Below are 17,311 nucleotides of genomic sequence, written 5' to 3'. Positions count from 1 at the left end.
GTCATGCTGATCAGCACCAAATGCATTACATAAGATTAGCATCAAAATATATATAATGAAAAGTCAGCTTTGCTGCAGTTGTTCTTAAATTATTTTTAGTATTACCCACAAAATTTGTATGGCTCAGTGCATTATCCCATCATAGTGTTCTATCTGTACTGTATAGGGATCATTTTAAAGTTGAATTTCTCTTCTCTCGTATCCTTTCTATCACAGGCTTTCTTCCTGAGGATTCAGATAAGATTAGTAGAATCACAGAATCCTTGGAACTGGAATGGACCTTTAAAGGTCATCTAGTCCAACTCCCCTGCAATGAACAGGGACAGCACAGCTAGACCAAATTGTCCAGAGCCTGAACCAGCCTCACCTTGAAGATCTCCAGGAATGGGGCATCCACCACCTCTCTGAGCAGCCTGTTCCAGTGCCTCACCACTCTTACTGTAAGAGATTGAAAGTCAGTGATACATGTTGCAAAGATTTTAATAAATGCCTACTTTCCACTGAGATTGAAACTAAGCCAAACGATTTATCTCTCATTGTTCTTCAACACAGTTTGTATTTGAACTTGTCATTTGCAGGTGCAAGATTCCAAATTCTGCTTTACTTACATCCTCAGCTGCTGTACTGTTCTTTAATGCTGCTTCAGCAGCTTAATCTCGTACTGTTACTTCTAATGATATTTTCAATTTTCCACTTCTGCTGAATATTCAACGCTGATATCTCCCCATCAAATATCTCTGATCCACTAGCTAGCTATTTAGAATGGGTTGGAATTAGTTTTGTTTTTTTTTTTTTGAGTTTGCAGAGTCAGACTGTGAGAAAACGGTCTGCATTCTTCTTACACTGCTCTAGAAAATTTCTTTCAAATTTACTGTGAAAAAGCTGGTCATTTTTTTGAAGTATGTGTATAAACTAGTTTGTAATTACTGACGTTTAAAATAGATGACAACTTTCTGCACATCCCTCTCATCATCATAACTATTTATGATATTGTCATAGTCTTACAGTTTTTTCTTTTCCTTGATTTCTTTCTTTCTGGGTTGATGGTGCATTTGATATATGGTAGTCATTATAAAATAGGCTGCAGTTTGTCTTTGGTGATGAAGTTCTGAAAGCTGAATTCTGTCTTGCAGTGGCTTCACAGATCTTCCTGAGAATTTCTTTCTGAGATTATAATGAAATGTTCTCTGCTCTTCATTTATACTTTTAACTTTTAACTTTTAACTTCTAACAATCTCTAATTTATTGTTGTTTCTCTTTAGTTTGTAAACCTTGTTGCAATAAAGAGGATTCAGACAGAAAATGCTAGAAGGCCAGGTGGAATAGAGAAACAACACTTAATTCCACTTAAACTCTGAACTGAGAAAGAGAGAGCATATTTACATGGAATTTTCATGTCATTTGTCGAAGAAAAAGTGTCTATCATGTTTGATTGGGGAAATGAAGATTTACATAAGCTGTTTTCAGTGAGTTATTTAGATTATAAACAACATGAATGCCTTGCTTTTTCCAGAATTGAAAAGGCCAAGGTGTATTATAAGGATCCAGAGGCTATATTGGAGCATCTTGCTGCAATCTTTGAAGTTGTTGAGAAGTGTAGAAATGCGAGATGTGGTTTAAAAATTGAAATAATGCAAAGATAAACTAGTTGAATGGGAAGGACTGAATCTTAGTCTTTTCTTAGTAATCATGGAGACAAGGTTTTTTTCTGAATCTCTCTGTCTATACTTAGTGTTTGACTACAAAAAGGCAGAAAGGGGCTAGACTAAAAAGTCCTCAATTGTCTGCCTAGTCAAAAGTAAAAATATCCATAACGCATTGCAAGAAAGAAAGATGTTGATGTAGGAGGGCTATAATTCTGCTTTCCTCTTGGGGAAACAGAAAGGATTAAGGACGAAAGCACCTGCTGGACTGACTTTACTGACGTATTCCTGAGGGGAAATGTACCTCATACCAAGCAAAAAAAAAATTGTTTTGCTCATTTAATTTGTACAAAGTCTCTGAATTAAATGTGTTATACTAACAAGAAATATTATAGTTGATGTGAGCCATTTCTCTGTTTATTGCCCTATGAGGTTTAGGTATCTTTACTTCCTGTTCTTCTCTCTCCCCACTCCAGTCTGATACAGCTAAATTTAACTAGCTGAATAATTCAATGAAGTAAGGGAGAACAGGGAGGAGATGGAGAGAGCAGACACTGCCTGGAATCAAATTCTTCCAGTGAAGTGAAGATACTGCTCATATGCTACCAATTTTGCACCATCTTTAATCTCCATCAAATTTATGAGACTTGTGATGGTTCTGAATTGAAAAGTATGATGAGTTCTCACTGGAATTTTCTCACTGGAATGGCATATGCTAAATTTCTCATGATCATTTTTTTAGTGTGTTTTTACAAAAATTAATCTATATCTTATATTAGGTGGTGTTACATTGAATTGTGAGTTTTCTTTTGAGGGTAAAACACTATTCAGGACATATTCTAACAATGAAATTTGTCTGACAGTTCCAGGGAAATGTATCTAGTCCTCCTGTCTAAGTGTCGAATATTGTGAACTTTGGGAGGAAGTATGAAATGTAATGAACTCACAAGTAGTCAAGAGCAATAGGGAAATGACACTTTGGGAAAGGTTTTCTGTAAATAACAGGTCAGTTGGTGTAAGTAATGTAAAAGATTAAGTTTTCCCCACTTCTCTTTGAAATATGTGTATAAATTGTTTTACACTAGTACCTTGACACAGTGTTACTGTCATTGAAAAACTTGGAACAGTACTATCTAAATGAGAGAACATAAAAATATGAATTCAGAATTAGGCACATTAAAGGAATTCATTAATAGGTATTTAAATAGAATATGTAGGAGGCTATTATATACTAAAATAATTTCAGAAAAGATTACTATTTCACAGTAAAATAACAAAACCAAGAGATGGCAGTGGGTCTAATTTGAAAATGGTTAGAGGTCAGCTAAGGATCTCCTTTGTTTTAATGGAAAGATCAGAAGAGTTTTTTAAGGAGATTCACATTCATTAGGAAGCTACTTACAATGGCCAGAAAATATTTAGAAATAGCTAGCTGATAAGTCACTTTAAAAAAACAAACCAAACATTTAAACTTAAAAAAAAGAATTAAAAATCTAGAGGAGAGAGTTGCATTAAAAAATAACTTCATGAAGCATTTTCTTCATTCTCATGTTGTCTTTTGCTGGTTAGATCGTGACTCACATAACAAATGTGTGATGTTAAGTGATACTGGCTAAACTCCAGAAAAAATCATCCAAGTATAAAAGGCTGGTTTGGGGAGTGCTGTGTGCTTCATTTTATCTTGCTGGGAAGGAGGCTAGAAGACTTCTTTAAATCTACCATGCAGTTTTGTTGACAGGTAGAAGAAGAGCAAGACTGCACAGTCCTTACTGCATTTTGTTGTACTGTGCTCTAAATCATCTCCTGCCAAGTTAATTCTATTATTTGGCAATTGATTGGCAATAGTTCAAAGTATGTTAACATTGTAATGTATTTTGTATTTTATAATTATGGAGCAACACTAATTAGAGTTCGACAGTGTTAAGCTCCTTTGTAAATTTCCACAGTGTAGAAGTATTAGAATCCCAGCTAATGTGTGGACTGGATACAAAAAATGGCAAATGGCAATTAAATAAATTGATTATGCTTTGTATGTATATATGAATCCTATGATGTTGAACCTCCTGATTTTCTGTGTCTTGCAGATAGATGGATGCTTTTCTCATCTGGAAGTACATTCTCAGTAGTCCACTTCGTTAGGACCAACAACTATTGTGATAACATAAAATGTGATTAATCATTCAGTCATTATTCTGGCAAGCATGGAAAATTTAGTAAACTGTTACAGTCAGAGATACCAGGACCAACACACATTGTCTCTGAAATCTCTGGAGACTTGGGTTAGGCAGTTGGGTAAACCGGAGTCTTGAAAAAATGTCAAATGCAAGGAGCAGGATTTTCAGTTGGCAAGTGATTGCAAGTGCTTTTGGTTTTTTGATTTGTTGAGATTCCATCAACAAACTGGTTTTAAGTGAATAAGTGCCAGCTGCTTTTGGAAAGTGAAGTTGTTTTAAAGCATCTCATTTTTGAAGGACCATGAAATCACTTTTGATGATTTTGTCCATTGCTCTTTGTCTCTTGTGATTCAAAACATAGAGATAAACCCTGACATTTCTGTTCCAGAAAGGCCATTTGCTGCTTTCCTTCAATTTTTTCTGGTTCTGAGAATATTAAAAAAGAAGGGGAAAAAATATATCCCTTGGGGAACAATTTGATGGTTACTGTTGTTCTGGCATGTTTAGTGTGAGCATGGTGATGGGTCATTTTTCTTTGATAAAGGACTTAACTGTCCCTCTCATGTTAGTTTCACGTGTTTCTTCCCAAAATGGTTATTGTGGAAGATTTTGAATGCCTTCACTGAAGAGCTTCTTTCCTGTATTCCTCAAATGTAAAATTTCCATATTTCTGAAAAAATAAAAATAATAAAAAAAAAATGCTGGAAGCTACAAGAATGTCCTGAGGGTGCAACAGAAATTTTTATGCTTATTTGACATTTTTGCCTGAACTCACAGATGATTTCCCTCCTTGCCTTGAAATATTCCATCTCTGAAAAACTAGAAGTCATTTCAAGAACTTAAATTCTTATTTATGATTTATTATTAATTTTTAATTGGTTATTTTTAAAGCAGGGCATTCATTTTAATTTATTCTCATTTATCAAGGACCTCACATTCCCTCGATTCATTCGTATTTTACACTCTAAATTATGTCTCTAATTTTTTTGCAAATTGTTCTCCATGTACTAATACATTAGCTGGCATTGCTAATGGAGTTCAGATTATTATGTATTTTGCTGTTAAACAGTGTCACATTTTTACAAAAAAAAAAAACAACAAAAAAAACCCAGCAAACTGTTTCTGGTAATCTTTCGTTTTACTTAGGTGGAAAGAGATTGTAAAAGGCTCCTTCAGCCATATGGGGAACATTAAACTAAATAGTAAATCATCCCAATTATTTGTAGCTTATGGGAGAAATCCCAGAGCCGAGCCCTATTGACTCAGAGACTCTGAAAATGGATTCTGTGTTTTATAATAAGTTGTTGTGATCAGGCAGGAGGCCAAGTAACAGATGGATTGATTGCTTTCTGCCAGAGGTATGGCCACATCAGCTGCCTCTATTAGGAATGTATTTATTGTTGAAAATGTCAGCTTGATAATTGGAGTTCAATTTGTGCTATCAAAACATATTAGTCTCATGATCCTAGAGTTAGATCAAATGCATTCTTGAGAGGCTCTACTTTAGTCTTATTTTGATTTAAGATCTTCTCAGTACTCCTAAATTACAATGTTGTTTCCTGCTCTTAAAGAGTGGGTTTGCTGTGGCTGTTTCAGAACAGAGAAATGAAATAAATGGAGTTTTCTAAAACTGTCGTGAAGGATGCGCACAAGATCACAGTTACTTAGTGTAAAACTGAGCTTTTTTTACAAAATGTGCTATCTGTGAAGGGAATGGCAGCAGAGCAAATCAGCAAATCAACGTTTCTTCTGAGCTGCCACCTGTTGCAAAAGGGGAGGTTAGGCACCTCCCACTAAAAACAGTCAGATTACAGGAAAAGAAGCACCAGTAGGTTTGAACATTCCTACAACAGTGACCACTTCAGTCAGCCTTTTTTTATCAGCCAAAAGAGAATTGATAGTTTTATTTTTGTTTTTACCTAAATTCTACATTCACTGCTTCATTGGATGCTTGGTCTGGTGGGTGCCAACCCAGCCCACGGCAGGGTGTTGGGACTGGTGGGTGGGTTTTATGGTCCCTTCCAACCCAAGCCATACTGTGATTCTGTGATTTGTGGTGAAAACAAGAATTTACCGCAAAGAAATCACAGCACATGTCTTAACGTGAAATCAAATCCACGCTGTCAAATTAAGTATCTCTTCCTAGACAGTACACGTGCATCTGTTGTTGCTCTAGATTCCCACCTGCAATCTGGAAATGGGGGGATCAGGTTAGGGTTCATATTAGTGAAGGATACAAACTAAAATAAAATCCTTCACATGATTCTGAATTAGATCAGACCACAGTGCCAAGTTATGGCTTACAGTTCTCTGCCATGTGAGGCTGAAGCAGATCAGATGGCCTTCAGCTGGCTTGTTCCTCCTTGTGACACATTTTTTTGGTATCAGCTTCTGCAAGTGTCATTTTGGGTTCAGTAAACTACTCAATAAATGTGTCAGCTATTTCATTTATTTATTGCTGAACCTGAGCAGACTTTGCACTACTGAGCTTTATTTCCTTTAGAAACCCTATTAAAAATAAAGTGCCTGAGGAAAACAAAACAGAGGCAGAAGCTCAGCTGAGACGCAGCCTGACAGTTGGGTCTGGGCAAACATTTCCTTAGAGCTGCAGTTGACTTCAGCAGGAACTTCCATGTACTGCCTATCTCAGTTCTTCAGTACCCACAAAAAAGAAGTATTCAGATGCAATATTAGCATATATACCCATGTTTCCAGACATTTTTTCATGCAGAGCTGTGTACAACTTGTACAACACTACTGTCACAAGGGTTTTATGGTGAGCTGAGTTTATAAAAGTTACCCATTACAGGAAGCAAACTTAGGTCACTTTACTTCTAGTTCTGTATTTCAGTTTCCCGAGTTTCATTTGTAAGTTCACTAAAAATGAACATCTCAGTCAGTTGTCAAGAAAACAGGAGGGAAGATTCACCTCCTGTAACTTCATTGCCTATAATGAAGACACTTACAGACATTGAAACCAGATCTGGATTCCCTTAATAATCAGTGGTGAGGGGAAGCCCGCTGTATTTTAAACTTACATGTTAGGATGAAATTGACAGTGCCGTAGAAGGGTCTGGTTTATGCCATTAGTTTCAAAGGACTATATGAATGACCATTTTGGCTGTAGACAGATAAAATCAGCTGAGAAAGCTCTTCATTCATATCTCAAGATAGACAAAACTTTTTATTGTTTTATAACTTAGTATAGAAAAGCATAAATTATCCTTCAGTTATACTGTAGTTTTTTCTGCAAGCATTTTCAGATTCAAATCTTTATTTTGTGTACTTTAAAGGATTTTTAGCTAGAAGCATCCTTAGGCCTGTCCTTAAGTGTTTTTCCAAATGTTAATCCATAAGCTTTGAGTAATGAAGTGCTGTGGGTCTGTGCTGTAGGACACAAGTGAGTACTGAACACAGAGCCCCACTCCCTCATTCAGTCTGGTACCGAGTTTATGGCTTCTACCATCAGGTTTGAGTCCTTCCTCCGCTCAAATGCCTTTCTCTTGCAACATATCTTGATAAGGTCCTTCCAACTAATTTCTCTAAAGTATAGCCAAATCTGTCTCTCATGAAAAATCACCCAAATTGCTGCTCCTCAGATTATGTTGAATTGGATTTTTAAAAGAAAGTTTTCTAACCTCCTTCTTCCAGCTGCTACACTGAGCAAATTTCAACTTCCTGCCTTAGAGAATGTCAAAAGGGCAATGCCTCCAGTGTTTCATCCTCATTTTAGTCTAACAGTTATCCTTTGAAGTTTCTTCAAATGCCCAGCAGAACAGCAGCTCATTTTCACGTTCTTGAGTGTGCCACGAGACACAGCCCTTGTGATGCATGGAGCAAAAGCCCTTGCTATATTAGCTTGTGGAGACTTCTCTCTCTCACTAGCACCTAATATTGCCACTGTGCTGGTATTTCATGCTAGCAAAGGGAGCCAATACTGACGTGTTACCTATCCTAGAATTGCCACTTGCTGGGGTATGGAGCACCTGTGCTTTGCTAATGCCCACAAAATCGTTGTAAACACATTTAAAGGTGAAAGTGAAATCAGTTCACTCAACTGAAGTGAGAATAAGAAATCTATTGCTGTGTTTAAAGATAGATACAGAAAAGTGGAACAGTTATAGTCCTTGTTGCTGCTCATTTAGGTCTGGCCTCTGCATAGTTCCTTTCGGTTTGTTTTCAGCTAGCAGACTCAAGCCAGCCTGGTTCCCAGGGCAATTGATCCCTGGAGATGGTATCTGATCTTCCAGCCCAACACTGTTTTTTAGCAGTTGTTTTCCCCAAATAAATTCTGATTTGGGATGAAGGTACCTCTTCTGTCCTCCCAATTCCTATTTAGCATAAATTCACTCTTCTGGCATTCTGCGATTTTGCATAAATATAAGTGATTAAAAAGTAAACAAATGCTGACTCCACTGCTCTCTTCAAAAGGAATTGTGTCTTATAGCCGAGTGGTTGTGGCTTAGTCACACTTATTTGACTTAACCTATTTACACAGTGCAATTCCCAGCAGACAGATTACAGAGGAAGAATTACATTACCACTGTGCTAAAGTGCATAAACTACATGCAGCACAGTACTTCAAGAGTTCTTGCTATATAAATGAGAATGGTGAGTCTAATTCATTGGTAAAACTGAGTATCATGAAAAAGAAAATGAGGATGATTTGTGTCTAAGATAAATGGGCTATAAGCACAGTTTGTTGGGACTGAGGAGACACAATGATAGTATTTTCCTACCTGGATGCACTGAATAGTGATCAAATACCTGAAATCCAAGTATATGCCATTGGTGAAGTGTATATACATGAACTGTTGGGTAGACCTCAAGACAAAACCTTTTTAAGGCAAGACCATAGAAATAATTGGGGTTACAGCAAGGGAGGGACCACATGAAATTCTGCTGTAGCTGTAGCTGGAAGGATGGCATTCCTTGTGGGAAGCCATCCCAGTGAGTCCTGGGCTGCCCAGTGCCTACTGCTGCTTCACAGAGTTTTGCTTTCCTGAATTTTTGAAGGGAATTTAATATTGTAAATAATTTTAGGAGGATCGGATGCTTTTAAGGCTTTTTTTGATTTTGCCTGTAAATCTGTTGTGCTCCAGTGCTGAATGCAAGAATTCCTTGTTCTGCAGAAGGCTTATGTTTGTACTTGTAACCATTTTTATTTACCAGTTGAGCCTTTTTTACCAGCAGAAATTACACAGTTTAATGATTTCATAATGAGTTAAGAAAAAGAACTTGTGAGACCTTTGCAATAGACTCCAAGGAACTGAAATTGAGGTGTCTAGAATGTGAAATTCCACTGTCCTAATAGAGTCATTTATGTGTAATAGCTGTAAATGTGCAAAATAACAGCTGAGTTGAATAGTTTGTACAGTGCATCAAAAAGGTGTGAGAAGAGGTCAGTGTGGTGTGTGAGGTGGCCAGCTGCATGGAGAGGGTGTTGTGTTTCTCTGCACAGCTGTTTTGCTATTAATCTGGGAAGCTGTGAGTGTGAGAAGCAGAATTCTTAAAACCAGTCAGGTCTGTCAAATTGAAATAGTAGGAGGCAAACAGAATTGTACATGGCTTACATGGCTGATCTCATCAGGAAGGCAGGGAGCTGCTGAAATGATTTATTTATCAGCTAGTTGAAAGATGCGTTCTGATGTCAAACAATTAGAGATGTGTTAGAAAAGACTTCTGCCTCTGCAAAGGCCTCAGAAACATGTTTATCCTTAAATAAATCCTAAATTTGAAGAAATTTGAATGAACTGATACTGTCACTCTAGTGTTGTGAATAAATCTATGTTCATGTGTGCTTGTGAGAACTTGTCTAAAACTTCTATTATTAGCAGTGCTGGCAAACAGTAGATAACTTTATTTGCATGATGATGGCTGAGTTTATGCTGAATGAAAGGTATGGGATATACAGGAATAGGCTTTCTCTAGCAAAAATTTGTTTTGCATATCTTGAAAATTTTCAGGCAGTGTCTGTTCCTCTTCTTGAACTATTTTTGTTACCGCATATTTGGTATTTCAGAGGTTTCCGTAGGACCTGGAACTGGTAAATATGCACCTCATGAAAGTTTCTTGATGACTTGTTTAAGGAGTCAAGTATATTTTTACTGAGAGACTTCTGGATGTAGGCATCTTCAGGAGTTTCCTGGAGGATAACTTTGTATCCTGAAATATAGATAGCTGGTGAGAAGCTATATCCCAGTACAGCTTTCTTTTAATAGCTATTCTTGCTGTAATATTGAGATATGCTTCTAAAATTCACATGATATTTTGTTGATCTTTGTATTCCATTGGCTTTCTATGCACAAGAAAATTTCTGGTTGTTTCCCAATTACAATTTATTTTATTTGAAATTATAAATATACACTGCAGGATCCTTGCAGAACTGTTCTGGATTTAATTGCTGTTTATGTGTCATCCTGAAGCTTGACTTCTGTGGTAGTAATAAAAAGCATGTAGTAGTGTTTAAAAATGAAGAGTTAATTTTCTCATTTTTGCTGAAGGATTTGCGAGTAAAACTTTCTAAGGACAAGAATAGCAGTTTTGGTCCTTGTAATTCTGTTTTCCTGCTCACTTATGTAGTACAAATCATTAATATGTACAAAGCTGTAAGCCACCTTTTAGAAAAAAAACAGGTCTTAGGGAAATGCTCGAACAGCTGACAAAATCAAGATCTGAAAGTGCATGTACTGTTTGCAGTTGTGCTGCTGCTGGCTTATACTGCATCCTTGGACAGGTGATTTCAAATTCTTACATTATAAAGTTGAAGATGTGCAGGGAGTGGGTATCTGCAAGGCTCTGAGTGCTGTGGTTTTGGAAGCTGAGACAACTGTCTTTCTTGGTTGTTGTTTCTGTTGTCTCAATTTGTGTTATATGAAGATGGCAATCATGTGAATGGAGGCGAGTTCAATGGAAGAATATTGGGACTGAGGAATGAACTATGGCTCTCTTCCACAATCTAAGTTTACTTAACTAAAAGGTAGAGGAGATACACCAGTTAAAGAGTTGATGCTGTTCTAACCATTTCTGCAACCGCTGCAGCTGTCTACTCAAGGAGATGCCAGCCAGGTGATTGGACCTCTCACAGAGGGACAGAGGAGGAACGTGGCTGTAGTTAATTCACTATACAAACTACACCAAGCAGTTCTGAAGGTAGGCTTCCTTGGATATTCCCTGTCTTTCTTTGCTGTGCTGCATGTATATTACCCTACTTGCTGGTGAGAATGATAACAAATATTGACAGATTTGGGGTTGATAACTGCATCTTGTTGTACATTTGTACAGCTTTTCAAGACGTGGTTGGCCCTTTTAAGCACTGCTATGTGATAAATTGTCAATATTAAAAGAGAAAGGAAAGATGTCTTTGTAGAGAGTAATCACATCTCACAGCCATTGTTATGTTTTTTTCTTATCACAAAACTCTGTTTTTCTGCTGGTAAGTACGATAGCCCTTGCCTGCATCTGTCCCTACCTGAGCTTATCTTTCTGAGAAGACCTTCCCTGCTTTCCCACACTTGTAGCCAAATAGAAAAGGGGAAGCAAAAGGTGAAATCAAGAAAAGCGGCACCTCACATGCATCTCTGTGCATTGCTGCTGTGACCCAAGTCTGGCCTGGAAATGTTTTTCGTACTCAGCTCAGTTATGAACAATTCCAGTTTGCTGACTCAGTGATATCAGTAGTTACACAGCCTCTGTAAATTAATACAAACAGGTATAATGGTACTTCTAGTTAATCATGTTTAAATCCTAGCCTGATTAGAAACAGAATCATGAGTACTCCTGACCGTGGATATGTTTAAAGAATGTTTAAAAAGGCCAAAAAGCTTATAAAATTTGCTTGGATTTTGCAAGCAGATGGTAGATTAACTTTTAAGTCTGCTTTCTCTGATGTATTTAGTAATAAACCTCATGTGCCTTAGTGTTGGAGGGAGTTTGATATGATTCAGTCTGAGTTCAGACTGAGTTCAGGTGTATCTGGCTTAAAAATACTATTACATAGATGTTCATAACTGTAAGGAAATTGGTTGTATATTCCTCAGGTCATTCCTTGACTTTAGTTTGAATTTTACTGTAGCTGCATATAATCAGCTATTCAACATGTAGTATTACATACAAATTACAGTACTGAGAAAGAACGTAACCTTTCTTTCAAATGTTTGCTGTAGAGCTGCTTGTACAGTTCTCTGTAAATTCTATAGATCGCAGCAGGAGAATACACCACTTAATTTTATTCTGGTACTTTTGATCCTTCAGCTATATTTCAGTTGAAATCTGTTGAATCATTTCTTTGCCAAAGTAGCAACGGAGTCCATAGGAAATTTGAGAGTGAAGAACCGATATTGGTGCACTGAAAATTCTGTCTGTGTAAAACATTTTTGATAGTTATGTATAATGCACGCGTTACAAAAAATAACTCAGTATGTTTTAATATGAAATTAAGCATTGTTGCTTCTAACCAGTTTGAATGTTTATTAACATTTATTATGAACAATTACTTCAACCTTTGTAGGTTGTTACCAATCAGAACTCATTCCCAGCAGCTGCTGAGGAAACGATCACAACTGCCTTGAAGGTAATTGAACACCCAAGATTGAATGCACTGGGGTGAGGGCTGAGTTTTGCTTTGTTTGTTACTTGTAAAATGGTGGCTTCTTTTTGCCAAGTATTCTGTAGTGTTGGTATATGCTAGCCAAAGATACACAAATATTCTGTAATTTATATTTTGCCCTATCTGCAGCTACATAAGTGTTGCATGTGCTAAGTCACAGCTTGAATAACGTTTGTATTTAAGAATATTCTCATAATGGATGGAACCCAGATGTCATCTGACTGTGAAAATAAATGCCTTTCTCTGCAGCATTCACACAGCAGTAACTGAATCCTTTATCGCTACCCCTGACACGCAGCCATGCAGGCACATAAAATTATGATCTTTATGCTGTCTGGTGCTTTTCTGAAGGGCAGTGTGGATGGGCGTGCAGCCCTCCGGGTGCTGTGGGTGACAGCTATCCACATCTATCCTGCTGTGCACTAATCTAGGAGCGGGTGTGTGCAGAGGAATGAAGGGCAGCTTGCCTGTCTCGGGGGAATGAGCAGCTGAACCAAGTGTGTATGCCAAAATATGTGTCTACATCTTTCTGATGCAATGCTTTATATACATAGAAGTAGTAAACAGCCTTCTTTATGTACCATACTGGTAAGATCAGTGAAAGATAAATGCTGTCTTAGGCTTTTGTCGTCCTATTTAGCAGTTTCTAATACACATTACTTAAAAAAGCACTGTTGGAACGAACTGTTTGTCAAGGTATTCTTGAGGTGTCAAAATGCAAGTGCTTGTAGTTTCTGTTCCTTATTTCTGCCTTTCTCTTATCCTATTTTAGGCAGTCCATGATCTAATGGGTAGTGCTGTTCAACCGTTACTGAACTCTGTAGGAGATTCAATAGAAGCTATTATCATCACGATGCACCAGGAAGATTTTTCTGGGTAAATACCAGTATTTTTAAAATTTACTATTGCCTTAGTAAGACATCCTGCCTATGCATAATAAATTGTCACTGCCATATGCATAATAAATAGTTATTGCTACAACGTCCTTGGAGCAAGAGCCCGTGTTTATTAGGGGGAAGGTAGGTGATGTATTATGGTCAATTAACACAGCTATCTATTGAAACAAATTAATGGGGCAGCATATGTATTCTTCACTTTTTTTTCCTCCACATCTGTTGCATAAAATTCATTTTAAAATAAAAGGAAAACCGAGCAGGGGCCCTTTTTGTCCTTAAAAAAAACTCTTCTGCTTGAAAAGATTCTCTGCTTTTCTTTTTTGCTTTTTTTTTCTTTTGCCTTTTTTTTTTTTCTGGATAGTTCCCAGAAATGTCAGTACTCTTATTTCTTAAAATAAAGCATAAAACCTCTGATTCAGAATTACATAGAAAAAATTCTTAACATATTACAAAATGTGAAATGGTTAAAAAAATCTTTTTTATTGAAAGCTCAGTGTTAGCGTGTACGTTTTTGTGAAGTTTCAGATTTCCATTTCAAGTACGCTTTATCTGCAAGTATCTTGAATCCTAACTGTACTTGAGATTTCCTCTTGAGCATTGTTTTGGTTATTATGTCTGTTTTGATGTCTCTTACATCATCATGAGATGTCCTGCAGATGCAGAGGATTTGGCCAATAAGCATCATTCCTTTGTATTCTGTCTTTGAAATTCACTGGGGAAAAAAAAAAAAAAAGTATTTTCAGAGCTGCTTTTGTTTTCCTTTTAACTTTTTTAACAAAAGCAAAAATTATCAATATTTTACCCTCTCTATCTTTCTTTTGCTGCCTCTAGTAAAATATCTCTGAATAAACTGATTGCAGCCAAAGGCTGAGTTCTGTTAGGTATCCTTTATGCTCAGGTTACTGGGCTTGGAAGAGCTCAGTTGCCAGGCTGTGTTTCAAAGAAAGAGAAAGGTGATTTATTTCTGTGTTTTCTAGCTTCTGTGCTGCTTCTGTGATAATTAGATTTACTTTATAATCCAGAGTTTGGAGCAATCTAGGAAACTAATTCTAAGAAAATAGATTTGGGATAGGCAAAAGTAGTGATCCTGTGACATGCATTTTCTCATGTTGAGTTGTAAATCAACAGCTGGGATATTTACACTTAGGGGCTGAATTTGAGCTTTAGGCTCGAAGCTCATGGAGGCTCTGTAAGTGAGGTTGGAGTGGGATGATTTCCTGCATCTTGCTAGGAAGGGATGAAGGAATATTTTTTTACCACAATTTCAGAAAGAGCTACACACAGCAATTGGAGCCTGAATGGTACTCTCTAAGTCATGCCAGGACTTTATGGGGTAGTGAAAAAAATCAAAAAATCCAGTCATTTTTGGTGGTATTTTAAACATAAATTTATCTGTCCCTATTTCTTTTTTTCCTTCTTTTTTTGCAGATCATTATCCAGCTCGGGAAAACCAGATGTTCCTTGTTCTCTGTACATGAAAGAACTACAGGGTTTTATCGGAAGAGTCATGAGTGACTACTTCAGACATTTTGAGTGCTTTGACTTTGTCTTTGATAACACTGAAGCCATGGCACAAAGAGCAATTGAACTTTTCATTCGCAATGCCAGTCTAATAAGGCCCCTTGGTGAAGGCGGGAAGATGCGGCTTGCAGCAGATTTTGCACAGGTACCCCTAATACCTACCCTATTTCTGCTTTTTATCATTGCTTCTCTGTTTTCTCTGAAAGGTATCATCAATGCTTTTGCCCCCAGTGAAGTGTAACCAGACAGCTGTAGAGATCTGTGCATTCCAGTTCTAAACATTTTTTCTGCGATAGTGAATCCTGAGAGGTGTATCCACTAGTAGTTGGAGATCCCTTGTCATTGCAAAGCACATTCCAGGAGGTGTGACAGCTCCCCATCAAGTGACTGTTCCATTTAAATTCAGTTGCATCTTGAAATTTTATCCAGCTTGTCTGACGTTCTTGGTATGTCCATCATTTGCCACCATTCATTTACTTCATTCTTTCTCCTAATGCAATGGTGTGTCATTTTCTTAATTGCTTGAATATATCACAGTGCCAGCAGCAGTTAATCACTAACTCACCTGCCTTGCAGAGTAGGAGGCAAACTAAAGAAATAATGATATCCTGTGGAAGAACTGCCCTTTCATTTTCTTCTGGATTCTCTTTATGATCTGACTTGCCTGTCTCTCAGACTTACCTATGTCTTTATACTGATCTAAAACACAAAGCAAATTGCTAGATTAATATCCACTGCTTGTCTGTGTTATCTGTTATCATCAAATCTGATTTGTCAATAATAACACTGTGTGATTAACTTGCCAAAAAACAAAGGCATCCACTAGATTGGTGTGAGGGTAAAGGTTATCATTATCCAGGTGGAAAAGAGAATGAGGCTTCACTTGTCTGCATATTGAGTGCTTCTTCTGGCTGGTAGGTAACTGGTGTAAGAGAGGAAGGCAGGGAGGGGTGGAACTACTGTGTCATTTCTGGATTGTGGCTGTTTTATTTATTTTGCATTTAAGTGCCCCAAAAGAAGGCAAGAAGAAAAATATTTGTCAGCAGATATAGATTGTGTGGCTCTGTGTCAGCCCTTCAGGGTCAGAAAACCTTCATGTGTGAAAAGCAGCCTCTTCTTCCATGTTCTTGGCTGGGACTTTAGATGTCATATCTAATGTAGGAGATGGATATCGGTGCATTTTCATTTGGGGAATTTGTTTTGTCTGTAGATATTGAAAGAATCAACTCCAGCTCTGCTAGCTTTCTGATTCTTATGCAACTGTCACTTTTTTAGCAGTGGATTAGACCATGCAATAGGCTCACATTGAATAAATTTGGGGTAAAGTTTTTATATTCATTATTCAAAAGTAAAAAACCAGCCGTTAATCTTAGAAGTTTAGGGGAAGTGTTCAATTGCTTTCAGTGGGAAGGTTCTATTCCCTCCTGTATTTTGAAGCCTGGCATAAAATAGATTAAAAAAAAGGACACTTGACTCCTCCTCTGGAAAGAATATAGACAATTTTTGTAATTTATGCTGCAGTGCTTAAGTAAGTTGTATAAATTTAGGAAATATCTTTACCTAATTCTACAGTAAAGAGCATCTGATCTAAGCACCTGTTATTATAATACTAAAAATATCACTGATTTATCTTTTAAACACATATTTTTCTCATTTTGACACGAGTTGCCTTTTAAGTAAAAAACGAAAGTATATTTCTTCTGAGTATGGGGGAATTCGCATGTTCATTCCTGCCTTGATGAGCATAGCTCCTGGGTGGACAACTGAGTGAATATGCATTTTTATTTCTTTTCTTTTGAATTCTGGAAGGAGAAAGAGGGGAAAACAAAGAAAGAAAAAGGTTTTGAATTCTTTCTGGTCTCCGGCCTTCAACTGTTTCTACTTCTGGGGGCTGCCTGAAGTTGTTCTCATCTTCACACTGCATGATATCTTAGTTTGTTTAAAAGTGGACTTAGTACAAGAACTGGCTGGGTCTACTCTCTCTGTTTTTGGAGAACATGTCCACGATGCCAGCTGCCTGGTCTCCTGCTGGAGAGGGTGTAGGTTTGTTCTGGACCTGTTAGCTGCACACTCAGTGTGAGTTGTGGCTGCAGTTCAGTCATTTGCACACTGTTGTTGGCATGGTATGTTCCTGTGTCAAGGGGCTGTCTGGATTCTTCCGAGGAGAAGGGCACGTGGCTTCTGCCCTGGGTCAAGAAAAGCAGTGAGAAGGAGCTGAGCTGGGCTTGTGGATGGGTAGGAAGGAACAACTTTTCCAAGTGGCTGCAAATGCTGCAGGCAAAATTTTTTCAGGCCTAGAAAGGCACTGTGTTGTTGGACTGGTGCCTAAAGGAAAGTACCTGCCTGGAAAGATTGTATGTGTAGGAGGAGGTTTGCTTATAAATGTTTCTACTTGTACTCTGTCTTGTGGAGTCACTTTGGATATTCTGAACTCAGAAAGGGTTACATTTTCCTGCTTAAAAATAGCTT

General features: G+C 37.5%; 1 protein-coding gene across 1 annotated transcript in view; it reads left to right on the top strand.

Annotated features, from left to right (window-relative positions):
• COG5 (component of oligomeric golgi complex 5) overlaps positions 1-17,311 on the top strand; it is a 185,589-nt gene that overhangs the window by 150,398 nt on the left and 17,880 nt on the right. Inside the window, exons 15-18 of the mRNA XM_085217248.1 lie at positions 10,859-10,969; positions 12,327-12,389; positions 13,198-13,301; positions 14,750-14,987. Coding sequence (XP_085073374.1) covers positions 10,859-10,969; positions 12,327-12,389; positions 13,198-13,301; positions 14,750-14,987 — 516 coding nt within the window. The remainder of the gene's footprint in view (positions 1-10,858; positions 10,970-12,326; positions 12,390-13,197; positions 13,302-14,749; positions 14,988-17,311) is intronic.

The sequence above is a fragment of the Meleagris gallopavo genome, chromosome 1, assembly GCF_905368555.1.
Source record: "Meleagris gallopavo chromosome 1, MGAL_WU_HG_1.1, whole genome shotgun sequence".
Lineage (NCBI taxonomy): Eukaryota > Metazoa > Chordata > Aves > Galliformes > Phasianidae > Meleagris > Meleagris gallopavo.
Note: the sequence above shows the minus strand (reverse complement) of the source record. Positions and strands in the feature narration are given on the sequence as shown.